At 35.9% G+C, this 21,327-nt stretch overlaps 1 protein-coding gene across 2 annotated transcripts in view; it reads right to left on the minus strand.

The window, feature by feature from the left end:
- Positions 1-21,327, minus strand: part of EMC2 (ER membrane protein complex subunit 2) — a 67,082-nt gene that overhangs the window by 34,313 nt on the left and 11,442 nt on the right. For both annotated transcript variants that reach the window (XM_069080996.1, XM_069080995.1), the window contains exons 3-5: positions 16,312-16,376; positions 9,069-9,154; positions 7,338-7,395 (exon numbers count right to left, since the gene is read on the minus strand). In XM_069080996.1, the coding sequence (XP_068937097.1) occupies positions 7,338-7,395; positions 9,069-9,154; positions 16,312-16,376 (209 nt within the window). The remainder of the gene's footprint in view (positions 1-7,337; positions 7,396-9,068; positions 9,155-16,311; positions 16,377-21,327) is intronic.

A 21,327-nucleotide genomic window follows, 5' to 3' on the forward strand; every position in this document is an offset into this window, starting at 1 on the left:
ACAATTTTATTAGAATGAGTTACTATGATAGAGATAAATATGTCTTGAGACTATGTCCTAAGTTGGCTTTAGGGACAATAAAGATGGGTAACAAACAATTATTTAGCTTTTTTCTATTTTTTCCCTCTGTACTATAAGCCATGGGAGGGCCTGTAAGACGTAATAAACAATCCAATTATTCCAATAATATCTATTAATTACCTAAACTATGCTCAAGACACTGTGCTGAGCACTGTGATAGGAACAAAGAAAAGATTCATGAATACAAGAAACTCCTCAAATAAGAGAGAAAAGCATATGTGAATAATAAAAATATAACTGTGTTCTCTTTTATTTTCGTTTATCATTTTATATTTCATCTTTGTTCCCATCATATTCTACTGATTTCCTCCCTGTTTATTCAAGTAAACTATAAGCTCCTTGGAGGCAAAGACTGTACCATTTTAAATCTTTGTCTCAGCACCGAATAAAGTGCCTTGCATACCGCAGATACTAAATAAATTGTCACTGACTTGCAAAGCTAAATTGCCTGGATCATCCCTGACTTTGAAGACCATTTCAGTTCAGGAGTGGAGGCAGAAGGCATATTGAAAGAAGTGGAGCAGTAGGGTAAAAGAAAACAAGATGGTAGTTACAATTTAAGGGAAAGTATGTGTGCACACACATATGTGTGTATGTTGTGTTTTAACACTAAGAAATACTTTATCTTACTTCTAGGCAGTAGAGTAGCCAATGAAGAAGGTTAAAGGAACGATAGATGACATTTCAGTAAAAGTTAATTGAATACTTAGCAGGCTCCATTTTTCTTTCAGTTATTAGTATTACCAAAAGTCATGAAACTTGAAGGTACAATATAAGGATGATGAAGCACTATTATTTTGTAATGCTTAGAATTTAAAAGTGTTTTGTACTCAAAAGTTGTCATTTAGCAAGCAGCTAAAGTTAAACAAAATTTAAAGCAAAGATGATTTATCCAAAAATAACATAAGTGAAACTAACAATCTAAGGCATAAATCCTATATTCTAATACTTAAAAGCATTCTAACTACTAAGCAATCCCTTAAACTCTTGAGCTTTTAGATTAAAAGATTTAGATACCTAATTTCAGTGAATAAATCCTAGTTCTGTTCAAGTCTAAAAATGATGAGTAGCTAGTTTTGAAAATTTAGCCCCATGTTATTTAAAAGTGAAATAATCATATAACTATTAATTATCAAATTTTCTAATAGAAGATAATTTTTTAAAAGAGGTTCCCAAATTTAGTAAGACAGATAATACAGTAATTGAAACGAGGACATTTCAAAATGTAATGACTACATTTTGTTTCCATCATTTTGGGGGAAGGGAAAATAGACAAAGTAGAAGCTCTTTTATTTATAATCATATTTTAGTTCTGTCATAGTTTCACAAAATACTCAAAACTTTCCCAAGGAACATTTCTCAATCAGGTACACCTCACAAAACAGCAGAAATTTTGCTAAAGAAAGTTGCTTTCGGGTAGGACAATATTTAGAGCAGAGATCTCTGGGAAGAGAAAAATGCAAACTGCAAAGCAGAAGTTCTCCATAAAAGATTATTTAAGAGACTGTTAATAATATATAATGCATCCAATTATGGTATATGAAAATGAAATATAAAAAGAAATCTAATCTGGGGGTTGACAGAAATAAAATGTATTGAGGTAGTATTTTTAAGCCTTTAGATACTATCCATCTTGACTAATATATTTCAAACATGAAAGTAGGTGGGCTAGAATTTAATAATTTCATATATTTATTTCATATTAAACAACAATCAGCTTTATATAACTATTAAGCACTTTCATTTCTGAAAATATGCACTGATACAGAATGGGATTTTTATAAGACTTGACAGAACCAGTGTCTGTTTTTACATGCAGCATTTGCCAAACAGAAAAATGTTTAACATATCTGAGCAACTCCATGTGTCAGCACACAAACTGCTACAATATAAACTGAGGTAAATGCCAAAATAAACTTAGTTACTATTTCTGTTTAAACCTCTGAAATGTTTATTTTCTTAGGGAAGCCACATGTATGCATGGAAATAATTAACAGGTAGATAGCTAAACAACTCAAATACTTGACAACTTATCAAAAGTTAAACAGAAACTTTTACTTAGTAAAAAGTGAGATTAGGACAAGCTATTATGAAGTTATCTTGAACCAAAATTTGTTCCACATTAAATGTTTCTCCATCAATTGTAAAATGGTTCAACAATCCTGGACAGCAATTTGGAAATGTGCTAAGAAATGTCTATATTCTTTGACCCAAAAATTCCTCTGTTAGGCACATACTTGAAGGAGGTAAATGACAAAAATAAAGGATCTATGTACACTAAAACATTTATAGCAACATTTATTGTAATGGCAAAAAAAACCAACAACAAAACTGGAAAATAAGTAAATGCACCCAAATACTGGGGAATGGCTAAACAAAATGCAGATATAAATATAATAAGATATTACTGTTCTCTACGATACAATGAACATGATGAAGACAGAAGCATGGAAAGACATATAAATAGCTGCTAAGTGAGGTAAGAAGAGTCAGAAAACAATATATACAATTGCAACATTGTAAATGGAAAGAATGATAATGCAAAAGAAACATTAATGCAATTCCATGATTAGCTAAAGTAGAGATGTGAGAAAGTACCTCCTCCTCCTCTTTTGCATAAGTGGGAAACCATGGGTATGGAGCATTCTATACAACACCAAACTACTTCATCAAGTTGGTTAGTTTTCTTTTTTCCTTCATTTTTATTCTTTGTTATAAAGGATGGCATTTTGGGAGAGGAGAGGGGAAAAGCTATATTAGTAAATGGTGATTTAAAAACAAAGGATATAAAAAAATTTATTTTTAAAAAGGTCATCTACATCGCTATATCTAGAAGTCAAAAAACTGTGTTGTAGCACACATATTTTATTTTTATTTAAGACCCATTAAGTAAAATATTCTAAAATACTTGGTTCAAAATTTGATAAAATTAAATGATGCTAGAAAGAAAACCCTATACAATTTTTCTTCTCTAGTTTTTTTTTAACTTCAAGAATCAAACAAACCCATTTCTTAGATGTTGTGATTCACAGAGATAATTAACTATGAAAAGTTACATATCAGTAGTACATAATATGGGGATCAGAGTGAAGATGTCCCATTAGAGGAAACCCAGCTCAAATTTCTCGACATTCCCCTCCAAACAAATTTAAAATAACACATCAAAACAAATTTTGGAGCAGCAAAGCCAACAAAAGGATGAGACGTTTTTCTGGCCTAATAAAACAGGCAGTTAGCGTAAGTTTGTGACACCACGGCTGAGAACTATCTAGAGCCCACAAATGTGGCAGTGGAAACAGCAGTTGCAGAAGCAGCTTCAACAGCTCTCTGCCCAGAGACAGTGAGAGGATGAGATAACTGGTCAGAAAGAGAACAGTGGATCCTTTACAGAGCATTAGGTACAGCTGGCACTAACTGGCAACTCTATTGACCATATGCAGTTCTGGGTCTCAATTCCAGGGTGGAAAAGAAGGCTGGGGTTCCGTCACAAGGGAGAAGGGGCCCTGGTCACAGCTGCAAAGCAAAGGAAGCACTAGCGCTTGCAGCTGCAGGAGACCAGAGGCCCTTCAAGGGTAAAAACCAGAGAGGAGAGCAGTGATGATACCTCCCCCAAGATTATACCACCTTAGAAGCATCAAAAATTGCACACCCCCAGCTCTGAAAACAGCAGCACAAAAAAGGGACTCGAAATTAAACTGTTTATATCCCAACATGGGAAAATGATACATTTAAGAATTTTATCATTATTGGGGCAGTTAGAAGGTGTCTACATACAGTCAATCATGTTGGAATGATCTCCAAAAAAGGAATGAAAAGAAAAGGAACAGGAATGCACTGGGAAAAAGGGGAAAAGAGAGGAAGAACAGGGATAACTTTTTCTCATAAAAGATGCATATGCAAGGAAGAGCTTTGACAATGGAGGAGAAAATAGGTGGAATGTCAAGGGAAGAATAGATATACACACTCAGTTGGATACAGAAATGCAACTTACCCAACAGGGAAATAGGAGGGAAAAGAGATAAGTGATATTGGGGAGAGATGATAAAAGGGAGGGGAAATTAAGTGAGGCAGTGGTCAAAAGCCAAACAAACTTTTGAGGAGATGCAGGCTAAAGAGAGAGAAGAGGGCAGAGCCAAGATTGCAGAGTAGAAGCAGGAAATAGCATGAGTTCCACCCCAACCACTTCCAATACCTGTAAAATATGACTTTAAATAAATTTTACAACTACAGAACCCATAAAGTGACAGAGAGAAAGAAATCTCCCCCTGAAGGCAGCCTGGAAGGCTGACAGGAAGGATCTATTACACCAACCTGGGAGCCAAGAGAAGTCCTGTATGAGCCTGTGGGCCCAGACCCAGGGCAGCGCTGACCAGCGCCACAAGAAGCAGACTTCAGGAGAGTGAACCACTAGCTTCTGTGGTGGTTTCCAGACTTCTCAACCCATAAATGCCAAAAAGAAAGTAAAAGGTCAGTGGGGAACTCTGTTGGAACTGAATAACAGAAGAGTGAGGTCCAGGCCCTGCCCCCAGGGCGAGGGGTGGCAGAGTCCACTGAAAGGATAAGGGCTCTTGCTCTGACCCGCTTGGATCTGGGTCGCTGTCTTGGGTACTGGTCCTGGGGTGAAAAACACCAGTGTGCCAGAGCTTGTGGTGGCTGTAGAGAGAACACCCTCCTCAGACCTCTGACAACATCTGTGAAAACCCCAGCAATTTGGGACAAAGTTCTCTCCACTCTGGAAGCAGAGTTCTACCATGGCAAAGAGCTCAAAAGTCAAGTAACTGGCTGGCAAAATGAGCAAGCAGAGAAAGCACAATCAGACCACAGATTCCTTTTTTGGGACAAAAAGAATCAAAACATGGAACCAGAAGAAGTCAACAAAGTAAAAACTCCTGCATCAAAAGCCTCCAAGAAAAATATGAACTGGCTGCAGGCCATGGAGAAGCTCAAAATCCAAGAAGGATTTTGAAAATCAAGTAAGAGAAGTGAAGGAAAAATTGGGAAGAGAAATGAGAATGATGCAAGAAAATTATGAAAAGTAAGTCAACAGCCTGCTAAAGCAGACCCCAAAAAATACTAAAGAAAACAACACCTTAAAAAAATAGACTAACTCAAATAGCAAAAGAGGCCCAAAAAGCCAATGGTATTTTTTTTTATCAAAATGTAGTTTTTCCTATTATCCCTTTTAATTAGGTCTGGTTTTGCTTTTGCTTTGTCTGAGATATTGATTGCTATCCCAATCTTTTTTTTTTTTTAGTTCAGCTGAAATATATTAGATTCTGCTCCAGCCCTTTATTTTAACTGTGTTGCGTCTTTCTGTTTCAAGTGAGTCTCTTGTAAACAACATATTGTGGATTCTGGTTTCTAATATTTTATGAGTAAGCTCATTCCATTCACATACACAGTATATTTCCCTCCATCCCATTTTCTTCTGTTTCTTCTTCTCTTTTTAAAAAAATTTTTGTTTTTTCTTCCCCAAGTGATAAATGGTCAGAGGCAGTTTTCAAAAAAGAAATCAAAGCTATCAATAGTAATATGAAAAAATGTTCTAAATCACTACTGATTAGATAATGGAAATCTAAAACAACTGTGAGGTACTACTTCATATCCATCAGAAATGAGAAATGCTGGAGGGATGAGGGGAAAATAGGTAATTAACAGTTGGTAGAATAGTGAATGAGTCCCACCTTTCTGGAGAGCAACTTGGAACTTACCCAAACAGATATAAAACTGTGTATACCCTTTGACCTAGCAATATCACTAATAGATCTGTATCCCAAAAAGACAAAAGAAAAATGAAAAGGACCTATATGTACAAAAATATTTATAGCACTTTTTTGTGGTGGCAAAAAACTGGAAATCCAGGGCATGTTCATCAGTTGGGGAATAACTGAACAAACTGTGGCATATGATTGTGAAGAAGTACTAGTGTGCTAGAAGTAATATGAAGGGGGTGGTTTCAGAAAAACAGGGCAAGAACTATATGAATTGATACAAAGTGAAGCCAGAAGAACTTGGCAGATCATTGTACACAGTAACAACAATGTTGTAATAATGATCAACTGTAAAAGGCTTGGCTACTCTGATCAATACAATGATAGAAAACAATTCTAAAGGATCATGATGAAAAAATGCTATTCACCACCTCCGGAGGGAGAACTGATGAACTTTAAGTACAAATGGAAGTATAATTTTCTCACTTTATTTTTCTTACTTTTTAAAAAAATACAGCTGGGGCGGCCAGGTAGCACAGCGAGTAAGAGCACCGGCTCCAGTGTCCAGACAACCTGGGATCGAGTCCGGGCTCAGACACTTAGCACCCACCCAGAACCTGGCCGTGTAACCTTGAGCAAGTTACTTAACCCCAATTGCTTAGGGGCAGCCAGGTGGCTCAGCAAGTAAGAGCATCAGCCCCAGTGTCGGGATGACCTGGGGATCCAATCTGGGCTCAGATACTTAGCACCACATCCAGAAATAACTGGCCGTGTAACCTTGAGCAAGTTACTTAAACCCAATTGCTTTAAAAAAAAATACAGCTGATAAGGAAATATGCTTTGCATGATTTCACATGTGATATTGCTTGCCTTCTCAGTGGGTACGGGTTGCCATGGGAAGGAGGGAATTTGGAACTCAAAATTAAAAGGAAAAACGTACTAAAAATAAATAATATATTTAATATATATACATATACATTGATGTATAGGGTGTGTATACATATATAGTATACAACCTATATATTAGGTTACTATATACTTTAATATATGCTATGCATGTGTCTACTATAGTATACTCTAAATATGTATTATAAATATAGGCTATGTATATATATGTGTGTGTGTCTATGTATTATATATAGTGTGTGCTAAGTACAATAGATTTTACTTATATATAGTATGTGTGTGTGTGTATAGTGAATACATATTTGAATGTATATGTATATATAACATAACCTTTGCAAACTTAGAAATCTAGAATACTATCAATGGGCTTCAGATTGTAGATCAATTTCCAAGAAACAGGCTCTCAAGTATAATTTCAAAATTTTAAATGACATAAGTGCTTCTGTTAATATATAAGTAAAACTGGTAGAGCTTGCAAGTGAAATTTTTATAATAAATCACTGTAAGATTATTATTTTTTTAATTTAGATTCCAAGATACACCATTTTTCCTTATATAATTTTTCAGATGTTTGAGTTTCAATGAGTTTGTGTTTTCTTAAACCTCATATTGTTTCTTCCAAATAATCGACTAACTTACTGTGTTTGTTGGATCCTCCTGTAAAATTCGATCATACAGCTGTATCGCATCCTCATACCTATTTGTTTAAAAAGAAACAAAATATAACTTAAAAAAAAAACTTGAATACAGATAAATGACAAATGTTGAACGAAGCTAAACTAGGAAAGTCTGAAAACCTTCATATGTATTTGTTAATTTTTGTGATGAAAGCACTACAAAATTAATTCCAAAAAAGGTAATTAAGCTCCTCCAATACAGTATCTTTAAAAGCTGCGGGAAAAAAAAAAAACTTATTAATGATTTGATTTAAACACTGACCATAAGGTTAGAAACCCTTCAAAATCATAAAATATATAATGCCTTAATACAAACATATAAATATCTAATACCAATCAATAGATATCTAAAATCACCATAAAAAAAGCACTCTAACAAATTCATTCAAATTTCTATTATATTGAAGGATTCTATTACTAAGCTATTTCCTCACAGTTCTTGGTCAATATGGCTTAACTAAATAAGTATTTCTTGAACATCTCTCATGGGCTCTAAGTACTGTGAAAAGTACAAAATACAAGATATGATCCATGCCTGCAAAAAGGTTAATCTAGTTGAAGCAACAACATAAAAATTAAATGTTTTTAAAGGTAGTACATAGTTATATTAAAATGAGTGTGATACATAGTGTATGTATTTTCTGAACCATGAGGTTTCAGAAAAAAGCAAGGACTCACTCATAACATTTCCTAGATGTAATAATCTTAGGCAAAAAATGCCCAATTTGGTCCTTGTCTATACAACACTTCCCATTTTAAAAAAAAGTAAGTCTTACAAACTGAACTAACTGGGCAGTAAGGGTATTCTAAATTACAGAACAGTTTTAAGGAAATCCCAGAAATAATAAACAAACCACTTTTATTTTCAAGGAAATCTCAGTTAAGTGGTAAATAACTGGAATTCTCTACACTTCTCTAACAAAGGCTAACCTTTTCATCTGTCATATCAGGTGTGTATATAGCTAAACCATTCATGTTTAAGCCAGAATGGTCATTACAACATTAAAAATCCTGGATTAAATTTAAGTTTTCACCAGAAGAGCAGGTCTAAAGCAACAATATTCTATTCAAATGTGTGTGGGAACCAGGCACACTAATATTCATATGTCAATTAAGGGAGAATACGGAGAAGCTTTAGTTGCAGCTGCATTGCTCCTAAGCTGTAATGTTTTTGGGGGGTTGTTTTTGTTTCTAGTTTGGGGTTACTTCTTTTTCTCTTTTTTTTTTTGGTGGAAGAGAAAGGGTGGGAGAGAATAAGAGAGGTTATTTCCCAGTGGATTCTCTGTTTAACCAAGATGTAACCTCACTAGGCTATTTTTGTCCAGACTAGACTTTCCTCCAAAAAAAAAAATTAAACCCAGCTGCAGCCTGCGCTGGGCAACCTCATGAATGCAAACAGCTGCTTGTTATCGCCACGCCCATTCCATGACTGTGCACGCACATGCACATGCACATGCACATACACACAAAGAGCAGAGAACTGTTTTATACCAAAGAAATGTGGAGAACAGGTAGAAGCAGGTCAAAGATTTTGTCATTCTCACATGGCTAGTAGTAAGTTGCCCTATAATGACTAGATAAATCTAGAAAGTCTCCACATAGCCAAATCAGGAATTGTTATCCCTTTAAGAAAATTTTAACAAATTATAATAATATTTTTTCTGAACTGAAATGTTTGAAAAGATTCTACTACCTTTCCATGGCTTCAAATCTCATGCCAGTAAGTCGTTTGACTCTGTGACTTCCAGGGAACTGTCTTCTTAGCTCCTGAAGACAAAACTGGAAGGAAAAAAAGTGAATTGGGAAAAACAAGGGTTAAAAATTATGATAAATATGTTATACATTCTAGGACAAAAAAATGGAGTACAATATTCTCAAAGGTCATTTTTCAATGCAGCTTTATTAGTATCTTCAGTGAACCATAATCTCATACTATTTTTTATTAACACAAGATTACACTGTTTAGAGATTAAAAACATCATGTAATTTGGTATAGGAAAACTGAACATTCCTCCACTGTGCCTCCTTTGATATTTCAAAATCATACAATATTCCCTGAAAAGAACAAAACGATGTTCTACAATACCAATTATTACTATCAAGCAAACAAAAGGTTCAAACTCATCAAAGGTATTTGTCACTGATAGAGGTTTACAATACAGTCAAAACTAAATCAGGATGTCATATAGATGGCAATATCCCTAAGATATTTCTGTTAGTGGATGACATTGTGCCAATGACATAAAATCCAGAATGTTGCAGAAACTAGATCCACAACCACTCAAAAGTCTGAAGTGGAGAAAAGCATGCCTCTTTTCTAGGCTACAATTCATAACTGGATGAACCAAATACATAGAGCTCATCCATTAATCAGTACAGACATCCTGAACAGACACTGCATAAAGAAAATGGGCTGTCCCCACAAATGAAGAAGAGAAAAGCAGAACAAGTTAGCTCTAGGAAACTGCAGAATTCTTCTAATGAAGCAAAACTTCTCCCTGAAACAAAAGCCTGTTTTTCTTATCTTTTAAAAAAGAAATGCTGACACCTGTGATTTCATTAGTTAGAGAACTCCTCATGTGAAATCAACCTTTATGAATGCAGATCAGCAACTAACCCGTAACTTAGACAGATTGGGTTCAAAGAGAATTTACAAACTTAGACTAAGGCTACATATAGTGAAGATGGATGCAAGGACATGTAGTAAGGACAAATATAACACATAGTACAGTCATCTATGAGTAACATCATGAGTTCTACATCTTAAATTGAGATGAAACTAGCAAGAAAAGCTGAAGACAACACCCAAAAAGGTGTGTTTGTAAGTTACGCTGGGAGAAAAAAGGACCAAAGAAGGGCAAAACCACCGTACATGGGGATAGGGCAATGCTAATATTAATAGGGAGAGAAGAAACATCTACTCAGGTGTTATTTTGCTTCTATTTTCCCTGCCAAAGAAAAGGATCTTTGGATTGAAAAGGATGACAATGGCAAATAGTGAGTTGATGTCCAAGATAACTAAGGAAATTAAAAAGCACATAGCTGTCTTTGACAAGTAAATGTCATATGGCCCATATGAACTATATTCTAAGGTACTGAAAGAAGGGGGAAATGTTATTGCTGAGCCAAACGTCAAGGATCAAAGAATGTATAGTATGGGGTAGCACAGAAATAAATGACAAAAATAGTCCTCATTTTTTTTATTACAGAAAAACTATAGGCCAGTCAAGCCTGACTTCAACAACTGGCATAATTATATAACTTATTGTTAAAAGAAATGGTGACTGTATAAGTGAAAAAGGAAACAATGATCTCAAAGAACCAAAATTGCTTAATTAATAACAGGTCAAACAATAGTAATCTAGTTTTCTTTTCTGACAGAATTACTACATGGTAAGTTAGGGAAATGTTATACATATAACTAATCTAGATTTTAGCTAGCAAAGTATTTGGCAGTCTGTCATGCTATTCTTATGGAAAGATGGAGTAATGTGGTCTAGACAACAGTACATCTAAAAGTCAAGAGTTCTTAATCTTTTTTAAGTGGTCATGTGTGATAGTAATGGCAATTAAAGATTCCCCTGTATTGGCTTGGTTTTCAAATTGATTGTGTTAAAACCAAGAGTTTGTTAATCCCACCTGTGGGATGGGCTTGTTGATGTGAAAAGAAAGTCCTGAACTGGGAGGAGCTGGTGATGTAGATTTGGAGAGACACTAGAGAGAGGCGGAAGATCTTTTTGGAAGCAGCACCTCGTGGAGAGAGAGAGAGACTAAGAGAATTGCTGGTGGCCGCTTTGAATTGCCCTGGACTTTTGAGACCTGCCCCCTGAGCTGCCAAGGACTGAGGAGACATGGCTGTTTTGCTGGTACTTTGTCTGTCTGTTTTGATGTTATTTTGCCAGATTTGTCCACTGGTGAAAGACTGTCCTGTTGAAGAAGTCCTGGAACCTGGCATTTGGTTAAGAAGCCCTGAGACTGTCCTGCAGACAGAGAGTGAATACTGTCCACTGGTGAGGGACAGTGCTGTTGTTGCAGGGGTCTGGAGACTGTCCTGCAGACAGAATGAATACTGTCCACTGGTGAAGGACAGTGCTGTTGTTGCAAGGGTCTGGAGACTGTCCTGCAGACAGAGTGAATACTGTCCACTGGTGAAGGACAGTGCTGTTGTTGCAGGGGTCTGGGAGCCTTTCTGTTGGTTCAGAAGCCCTGAAGAAGGATTTTCTTGTTGTATGTTTACAGAAATCCTGGGAGAGGGCTTTGCTAATGTGTTCAGGGGTTCTAGGACTGTTCTACAGACAGAGGATGAATTCATGAAGGGACTGGCAATGTATCTTATGGCCTTGCTAAGCCTTGTCTCCCCAGGAACTAAGATTGCTGAGAACTTGCCTCCTGTCAAGAAGAAGAAAAGACCTCCATTTGGGTATTAAGTGCTGTGTTTAAACTTGATGTAACTCTGGGGTAGATTCAATTGTGATCCAGGGGTGGGGAACTTTTGACCTTATGTTTGGAAACTAATCTCCATTTGAGAAGAGGGGCTTTGTGGTGGACTTAATTAAGGTATAGCCTAGGGGTGGAGAAGTATTTAGAACAGAGACTTTGTAATTGATTGAATGATTGAAAGGTCCTGGGGTGGGGTAGTACTTGGAGATTATTTAATCATACTTAGTAAATACTGTATTTTGAATGATGTCATGTTTTGATCTTCTCTATTCTGGGTTTGTTACTGAATAAAATAGAGCACCTATGCTGGTATTTTGAACCTGGGAAGTTGCCTTTGCTTGGTATTACATTACATCATGGACCCCTCTGGCAACTTAAGAAGGACCCCTTCTCAGAACATTTTAAAATACAGAAACCCAAGGAAACTATTACATGAAAAGTAGTTATTTATCTATATATCAATATCTACACTGATATAGATGTAATTCAAAGAACTGTTGGAGGTCTGTCAGAATGCAGGCACAGACCTTTCTGTATCCCTTGTTACAGCATATGATCACCCTCTCTTAATAACTCTCTTCTCTCTAGATTTTCATGACCTTTCTCTCTCCTGGTATCCTCTTACCTTTTCTTTCCCCTTTTCTAGATCTTCATCCAGTTCATGTCCTCTAATTGTCAGGATTTCATCTATATTATTTTGCTTGGTAATCTCATCAGCTTCAATGGTTTCAATGAACATTTCTATGCAGATGACTCTCAGATCTACTTGTTCAGCCTTAACTTCTAGTCTCTCATCTCCAACTATTTAACATTTTTATGACTATCAGATGTCTCAAACTGGATATCCTGTAGACATCTTAATGTCCAAAACTGAACTTATCTTTCCCATAAAAAACCTCCCCTCTTCCTAATTTGCCTAATACTGTCAAAGGCACCACCACCACCATCCCAATCACATATCCTAAACACCATCTTTTACTTCTCACTCTCATACCCCCTATAGCCAATCAATTGCCCAAGTCCTGTCATTTCTACATTTCTCATATATACCCACTTGTCTCCTCTGACACTGAAACCATCATAGTATAAGGCCCTCATCACCTCCCTATTAGACTATTGTAAGAACCTTCTGGCTGGTCTCCTTCTTTGAAATGTTTTCTGACTAGTCCATCCTCCAATCAGCTGCAAAACTAATCTTCCTTAAGTGTCAGATCTGATCATATCGCCACCTCTCCTACATTCAAACAACTCTAGTGGCTCCCTATTACTTCCAGGATCAAAAACATCCTGTTCCCCTTTTACAGATCTTCATTACTTTCCAATTTCTACCTTTCCAGTTTTCTTACACCTTATGCCCCTCCCCTTACTCTGTGATCCGGTGACATTGGCTTCCTTACTTTTTCTACTGCACTGAACACACCACTGAACTCCAAACATTTTCACAGGCTGTAACGTTTGCCCAGAGTGATCTCTCCCTCTTCACCTCAATTTCCTGGTTTCCCTGAAGAACTTTATGTCTCAGCTGAAGTTTCACCTCCTGCAAAAAAAAACACTTTCCAAGTCCTCCTTAATCTTTGTACCTTTCCTTGGCTAGCAATTTAATCAGAAAAAAAAATAGTTGGTGGGTTAGTGATTAAGAATTAAGGAAAGAAGTATCAATGAAACATTTTACAAGTACAAAGAAGGGAGCAAAGAGAATTCAGACAAGCAGTTTAGTTACTATCATGTTAAATATACATTTAAAAAACTACACAACAGATCTAGTTTTCATATGCAGTCCTCTTTATCTGTTTTTTTGTATACTGAAATGCTCATCTTTGTAAAACTCTCAATATAAAAGAAAATTTTCAAAAGAAAAAAATCCTTTCTAAAAACTACAGCAATCTAAAAATGGAATGGCTGCCATGAGGAACTAACACATTCCCTAATTCTTGAGGACTTTAAGTGATGGCCTATTTACTATTTGCAGGATGTATTATAAATGGATTTCTACCTTAAGTGTCAGATCTGATCATATTGCCACCTCTCCTACATTCAAACAACTCTACTGGCTCCCTATTACTTCCAGGATCAAAAACATCCTGTTCCCCTTTTAAAGATCTTCATTACTTTCCTGTGAGTCAGGAAAGACCTCACACTCTGCAAACTGGAAAAGATGACAAAATATGGGAATAGTCAATGTTGTAAGGGTTGTAAAAATTTTTTAAAAGATAGGTACATTTTGGAAAACAATTTGGAATTATGCAAATAAAATGACTAAACCACCCATACCCTTTGACCCAGGAGGTACATTTTGGAAAACAATTTGGAATTATGCAAATAAAATGACTAAACCACCCATACCCTTTGACCCAGGGATTTCACTAGAAAGTATAAGCTATAAGGAAGCCATTAAAAAAAAAAGGCCCCATACAAAGGAAAACATACACAGCAGTGCTTTTTGTTCTAGCAAAGAACTGGAAATGGTATAGATGCCCATCAACTGGAGAACTGATTAGCAAACTGCGGTACATCAATGTAATGGAATGTTACTGTGTTATAAGAAATGATAAATTTGATAAATACAGAGGAACATAAAAAGAACTACATGAACTAATGCAAAGTGAAGAAGAGCCTAGAAAACAGTATGTACAATGATTATGATATAAATGGCACTAAAAACAAGTGAAAATGAATGTTACAAAATTACAAATAAGCATAGCTCCAAAGAAGAAATAAGCAGATACCTCCGCTCCCCCACTTCCCCTTTATGAGGGGAGGAATCAGTCAGTTGACTAGCATTTATAACTGCCTATATTTCAGGCACTGGGCTAAGTGCTGGACACAGGATGGAGGTGAATATGTGTGAAACTGCAGATAACATTATTTTCAATACACTGATTGAATGTATTGATTTTGCTAATTCTTTTTCTCTTCCTCTTCTTAAGAAAAAAAATCTTTGTTACATGGGATAACTTCTTAAGAGGGGTTAGGAGGAGGGATGCAGGGGTAAATGGGTGATATAAAAACAAAAGATATCAAAATAAATTTATCTTTTAAAATTAGGTAGGGAAGATATTTGTGATAATAAACCTGTAAAATAAATTAAAATACTGATATATATCTTTATGATAATTGTAAGAACAATGGCTGAGATTAATTTGAAAAAAGAAACATTCATTTTCAAAGAAGATTTGAAGATAAAGGATTTCTGGAGGGCCGACTAGGTGTTGCAGTTAAGAGAGCATTGGTCCTGGAGTCAGAAGAACCTGAGTTCAAATCGGGCCTCAGACACTTAACACTTACTAGTCATGTGACTTTGGGGAAGTCACTCAATACTAACTGCCCTGCCTTCCCCCCTCCAAAAAAGCAAAAGAAAAAAAAAGAATTTTTGGGAACAAAGTACCATGCACCAAGTGCAAAACAAAAATAACAACAATAATAGCATTCATTAGCACTTTTATTTTTCAAAATGCTTTACATATGTTAATTTATTTCATCACCATCACAACCCTGTGAGGTAAGTTGCTGTTATTATTTCCATTTTGTAGATGAAGCACAGAAAGATTAAGCAACTGGCTCAGGATCATAAAATCTAGTGAGGGGTCTGGGTCTGATGCAGAACTCAAAATCAGGTCTTCCTGACTCCAAATACTGTGATCTAGCTATCTGTTCTGATCTTTCAACAAGATCTGAACAAAATAATTTATTTTTAAGAACATAAGTAACCAGTAATAAAAAGTGGTAAATTTATTATGACCTGGATTAATGTGTGTATTAATGTGTATAGTAGAAATTCCAATATTGTCAAGATCTAATAAGCCTGTATGTTTTAACATACTTTTTGTATGTTTTTAAACATACTGATCATGTTTTTTAATGGTGATGGCATTGTTAATGTAAAACTTATCCCACAAGGCAAAGAATCAACTAATCTTATTACGTAAAATTCTGAAGTGACTGAGATTTTGTATGATTCAGGATGAGTGTTGTGGCCCAATGTTTTTTATAAACTTTTTTAGAACAAAAACAGTACTGATAAGTTTTATCACTCATCTAATTGCTAAATATGACCCTGAATGATATGGAGCTATTTCCCTGAACAAAATTTACGCAAAGGGCAAAAAATCTGCCACCATTAAAAATGTTCAAAATAATATGATGTGAGAGCTGACAATATTTTAAACAAAGGCAGCATCATTTTAATAAGTATGTAGACTGTCAAGAATACTATTTTGAAGGTAATGGCAATATAAATGTATAGTTTAAAACAAAATGCTTTTAAGAATCATACCACATACCTTTAAATTTTATTGAAAACAATTTAAGACTGACTTTGTTGTTCTTGGCATCTAAGGAATTTGAGTAAAGATAAATGGTTTATGAACTCAAGGCAGTCTTTTTTAAAAAATTAGATTTCTTCCAAAGCATTTTAGAAATCTAAGTTGCACGTTTCCATGCTAGATTGTAACTGTATAGAATACATAAGGCAAGTAACAGATAGCTTAAATACCTACCAAAGCTAAATCGTCCCGACCGTAGTCCAGAGCAGCAATCATCACCTGTTCATATATAATCCAAACTAGACAGACAAAAAGACAAATGAGTGGATAATTTTAAAAGTGCCTAAAATATCTTAAAGTACCCCCTTTATTTCCCAACAGATGTCAACAACTCTTTCCTTAGTGAGAAAACCAAAATCATGTATTACTAGCTCCATCTTCCCTTCTCCACTGCTCAAAACCCTTCTAAATTTTCATTTATTCTCTCCTCCTTTCTCCAATTCAATCCAATAAGGATTAAGTGCCTATGATGCTAAAGTGCTGGGGTTACAAAGGCAAAATGACAAAATGCCTCTGCCCTCAAGCAGCTTACATGTTATATGAAGCATACAATATGTAAACAGATAAGCATAGTTATTAAGCATAGTTAAGTGCAAATTATTGCACTAAAAAATCTGAGGAAGGAGAGAATACCAATAACTGGGGAGGGGGTCAGGAAAGGTCTGAGAAAGCTGTGACCCTTCTACTCATGCCCTCTGTCTCCTACCATCCTCTGTAGGAGCTTGGCCAATTAATCTTTTTTCTTCGCTAATCTTCCATCTCTCCCCATCTACTGGCTCCTTATTTCAATTCTTATAAACTAAACATATTTCAATGTTCATTATAATAGCCTCTTAATTGTTCTCCCCTCTCCAATCTACAATGCTGCCAAAACAGCTGCCAAAATACACTCCCTAAGGAACTGGTCTGACTAAGTCACTGCCTTACTCAAAACCTTTAGCATCTCCTCCTCCATCAGGGCCCTCCCCGATCATTCTAGGATAAAATACAAAGTCTTCAACTTGACATTAAAAGCCCTCCATAATCCAGCTCCTATCTATCTTTCATTTCATGAGATCTACATTCTAGTCAAACTGACTACTAGCTGATCCCCAAATTTCACATTCCATATTCTGCCTCCACAAACATGCTAAAGCTAGCCAACATGCTGGCAATACCTAGAAACACATGACTTTAAAAAAGTTCAGCTCATTAGCTGAACATATACTTCCCTGGTCCCTCTGGTTGTTCTTCCCCACTTCTTATGACTTGAAGATTTTGTGTTTATTTATCTGCTATACATGTTGTATCCCCTTTATAAACTCTTTAAGGGCAGAAACTTATTTGTCTCTGTACTCCCAGATCCCTTTGCATATAGTTAGGTACTTAATATTTATTGAATTTAGAACTACTGAGATTCTTCCAGTTCTAGTTCTACCTTCTGAACCGATAAGAAGTCTATATCCTTTGCCACATAATAGCCCTTTAAGAGTAATATTCTTTTCCACCTAAAGTCTTTTTCAAGTCAAATATTACTATTATCTTTTAATTATATTTAATTATATTACTATTATCTTTTAACTGTCATCACACTACAATGTTTTTCATGTTTCCTGTCATGGTTGCCCTTATGCAAGTGATAACTGGTTTGTCAATGCTTTTAAAATATAACACTCAGAATAAAAAAAAAAAAAGTTCAAATTTGTGTGATCTGACCAATATTTTTTTATTCATTAGACAAATATTTATGAAGCACCTCCTCTGTACAACTGTTGCAATGGAGGATATGGCTCAGGGCATGCCTCTCCAGCTGTTCCCCATGCGGGGATTACTCTCTCTCCTCAATTACATGTATTGACTACTACTCTACCTTCCTTTCAGTCGCAATTAAAATCCTACTTTCTATGGAAAATCTTTCCCAATACCTCTTAATTCTAATTCTAGTGCCTTCCTTCTGTAAATTATTTGCTATTTATTCTATATATACCTTGCTTTGTAGATATTTCTGAGCATGCTGCATCCCCTATTAGATTGTACGCTCCTTGAGGGCAGAGACTGTCTTTTGCCTCTTTTTGTATTCCCAAAATTTAGAAGAGTTCCTGACACATAGTAGGCACTGACTGATTGAGTGGATACAAAGGTAAACAATACAGTCCCTATCCTCAAGGAGTCCTAAGAGTGTAAATTACAAATAAGAGAAAAAGAAATATGAAACTTAATGGACAGAAATGAACAAGTACAAGGTGTTCAAAGGGAGAAGGAAAGAAAGGGGAATACCAGGGCAGACTTCATAAATGAAATGACTTTGGGACTGGTACTAGAAGGGCAGGTAATATTTCAATGGTGGAAGAAAAGTGCACAAAACAGGCTCAGAAACTAGCTTGCATACTAAATTGGTGAAAATCAAAAATGTTATGTTTTATTCAATAGGATATGAGGTGCAATTGAAGGGGTTTTGAGCGTAAGTACTATGTTCAAAGCTATTCATTAAAAAGATTAAGCTTGTGTATAAGACGGAATTTAACCAGGAGTTTGATTAGGAAAAGGGGAACACTAGAGCCAGAAACTACTTTAGAGGGTATTATAATAGCAGAGGTGACAGATAATAAAAGCGTGAACTACAATGGCTACTGTGGAAGTATAAGAAGAGAACAAATTCAAAAATTATTACACAGACGGAATCCACAGAACTCAGTAAATGACTAGATACAAGGGATAAAGGGAAGGTGAAAAATCTAAGATTGGGTGGTGAGCCTACAGCCTCGAGATCACATATGGCCCTCTAAGTCCTCAGCTGTGGCCCTTTGACTGAATCCAGACTTCACAGAACAAATCTCCTTAATAAAAGGATATGTTCTATAAAACTTGGACTTAGTCAAAAGGTCACACTCAAGGACCTAGAACGCCACATGTGGCCTCGAGGTCGCAAATTTCCCACCCCTGGTCTAAGATCATGCGATTTTTGAGATGTGTGTAAATGATAACACTATTAAAAAATAGCAGGCAAGATAAGTTGGTTTGGCAGCCCAATTTCAGATACATGGAATTTGAGGTATAGGTAGAAAATACAGGTGGATAATGTGAGACAAACAAATAGCCCTTTGTTTCTGAAAACAGAAATAAAAACTGTAATATCATTTGTTATGTGACATCAGAGACTACGGAATTGATGGGGATTATCACTATTAAGAGACTATTAAGAGAAAAAAAGGGAAGATTTAAGAATTTTGTGGGACACATAATCAAAGGTCCAAAGAAAAAGCAGGCAACAAAAAAAAAAAAGAGGGAGAAGGAATGATTAATAAGGCAGAGGTACTAAAAGAGTTCAGTATTACAGAAGCAAAGAAAAAAGAGTTCCATAGAGGAGAAATGGATTAATTTCTTCACTGAAATAGTAAATAAAGTGTGAAGATGATGAAGCCTTTTTTCTACCAACATTTCTAGAGTTCACAGTTGTAGAAAGGAAACAATTATTTTTCTTCAGCAAATAAAAGGAATATATCTTCAACAAGTGGAAGACAAGGTAGACTGGTTTGACAATATTTAAAAAAAAACTGCACAGCAAAAATACAAAAGAAAAATAACATTCAAAAAATATTTACAGGGCTGGAGCCAAGATGGCGCAATAAAAGCAGGAACTTGCTTGGGGCTCCCTCTCCAACCTCCTCCAATACCTGTAAAAAAGTGACTCTAAACAATTTTAGAGCTACAGAACTCATAAAGTGACAGAGAGAAAACAAATCTGCTAAAGGAAGCCTGGCACACCAACAGGAAGGGTCTATTGCACTGGGCTGGGAGCCAAGGACAGTCCCGTGGGGCCCAGACCCAGGGCAGCCTTGAATAGCTGCACAGACAATTGTGGAAACACAATCAGGATAACACAAGATCTAGCGGCTTCTACATTAGGGGACAGAAAGGTTGGGGGCAGCTAGGTGGCGCAGTGAATAGAGCACTTGCCCTAGAGTCAGGAGGACCTGAGTTTAAATCCAGCCTCAGATACTTAACACACATACAAAAAGAAAACTAGCCATGTGACCTTGGGCAAGTCACTTAACCCAAACTGCCCTACCTTCCCCTCTCCAAAAAAAAAGGGGGGGGAGGGGATTGAAAGGGCTTGGAACATGATATTCTGGAGGTCAAAGGAGCTAGGATTAAAACCAAGAATCACCTAACCAACAAAACTGAATATAACACTTCAGGGTAAATTTGGTTATTCAATGAAATAGAGGACTTTCAAGCATTCTTGATGAAAAAAACAGAGCTGAACAGAAAATTTGACTTTCAAATACAAGAAGCAAGAGAAGCATGAAAAGTTAACAGGAAAAAGTAATCATAAGGAACTTATTAAAGTTGAACTATTTACATTTCTACATGGAAAAATGATCTTTGTAACTCATGAGGCTTTTCTCAGTATGAGGATAGTTGAAGGAAATTATGTATGTGTATATGTATACATACACATATATGTATTAGGAGGGTGTATTGTGTATAAATATATGTGAATGTGTGTATATATGTGTACATGTATACATAGACAAAGAGCTCAGTATGAGTTGAATATGAAGGGACGATACCTAAAAAAATAAAATTAAGACATGAGAGAGGAATATATTGGGAGAAGGAAAAAGGGAGAGATAGGATAGGGTAAATTATCTCATGTAAAAGAGACAAGAGAAAACTGTTACAATGGAGGGGAAGAGCAGGAAGGTGAAAGGGTCAACCTTACTCTCACTGAATTTAGCTTAAGGAGGGAATAACATACACACTCTATTGTGCATCTTACCTTACAGGAAAGTAAGGGGGAAAGGGATGAAAGGGATGATGATAGAAAGGGGGGCAGATTGGGGGAGAGAGTAGTTAGAAGCAAACACTTTTGAAAAGGGACAGGATCAAAGTAGAAAAAAGAATAAGTGGGGGGCAGGATAGGATGGAGGGAAATATAGTTAGTCTTTCACAATATAACTACTATGGAAATGTTTTATATAACTACACATATACAACCTATAGTGAATTGCTTGTCTTCCCAGTGGGGGTGGGTGAGGAGGGAAGAAGGGAAATAATCTTGGAAATCAAAATTTTAAAAACAAATTTTTTTAAAAAATTGTTTTTTACACACAACTGGTAAATAAGATATACAGGAACTGGGATATAGAAATCTATCTTGACAAAAAAGTTTAGTTGTATTGATGTTCAATATTAAAATCTAATAAA

Source organism: Petaurus breviceps, unplaced genomic scaffold (genome assembly GCF_028583685.1).
Source record: "Petaurus breviceps papuanus isolate PSGF00001 unplaced genomic scaffold, PetGlider_PUasm1.0 98, whole genome shotgun sequence".
NCBI lineage: Eukaryota > Metazoa > Chordata > Mammalia > Diprotodontia > Petauridae > Petaurus > Petaurus breviceps.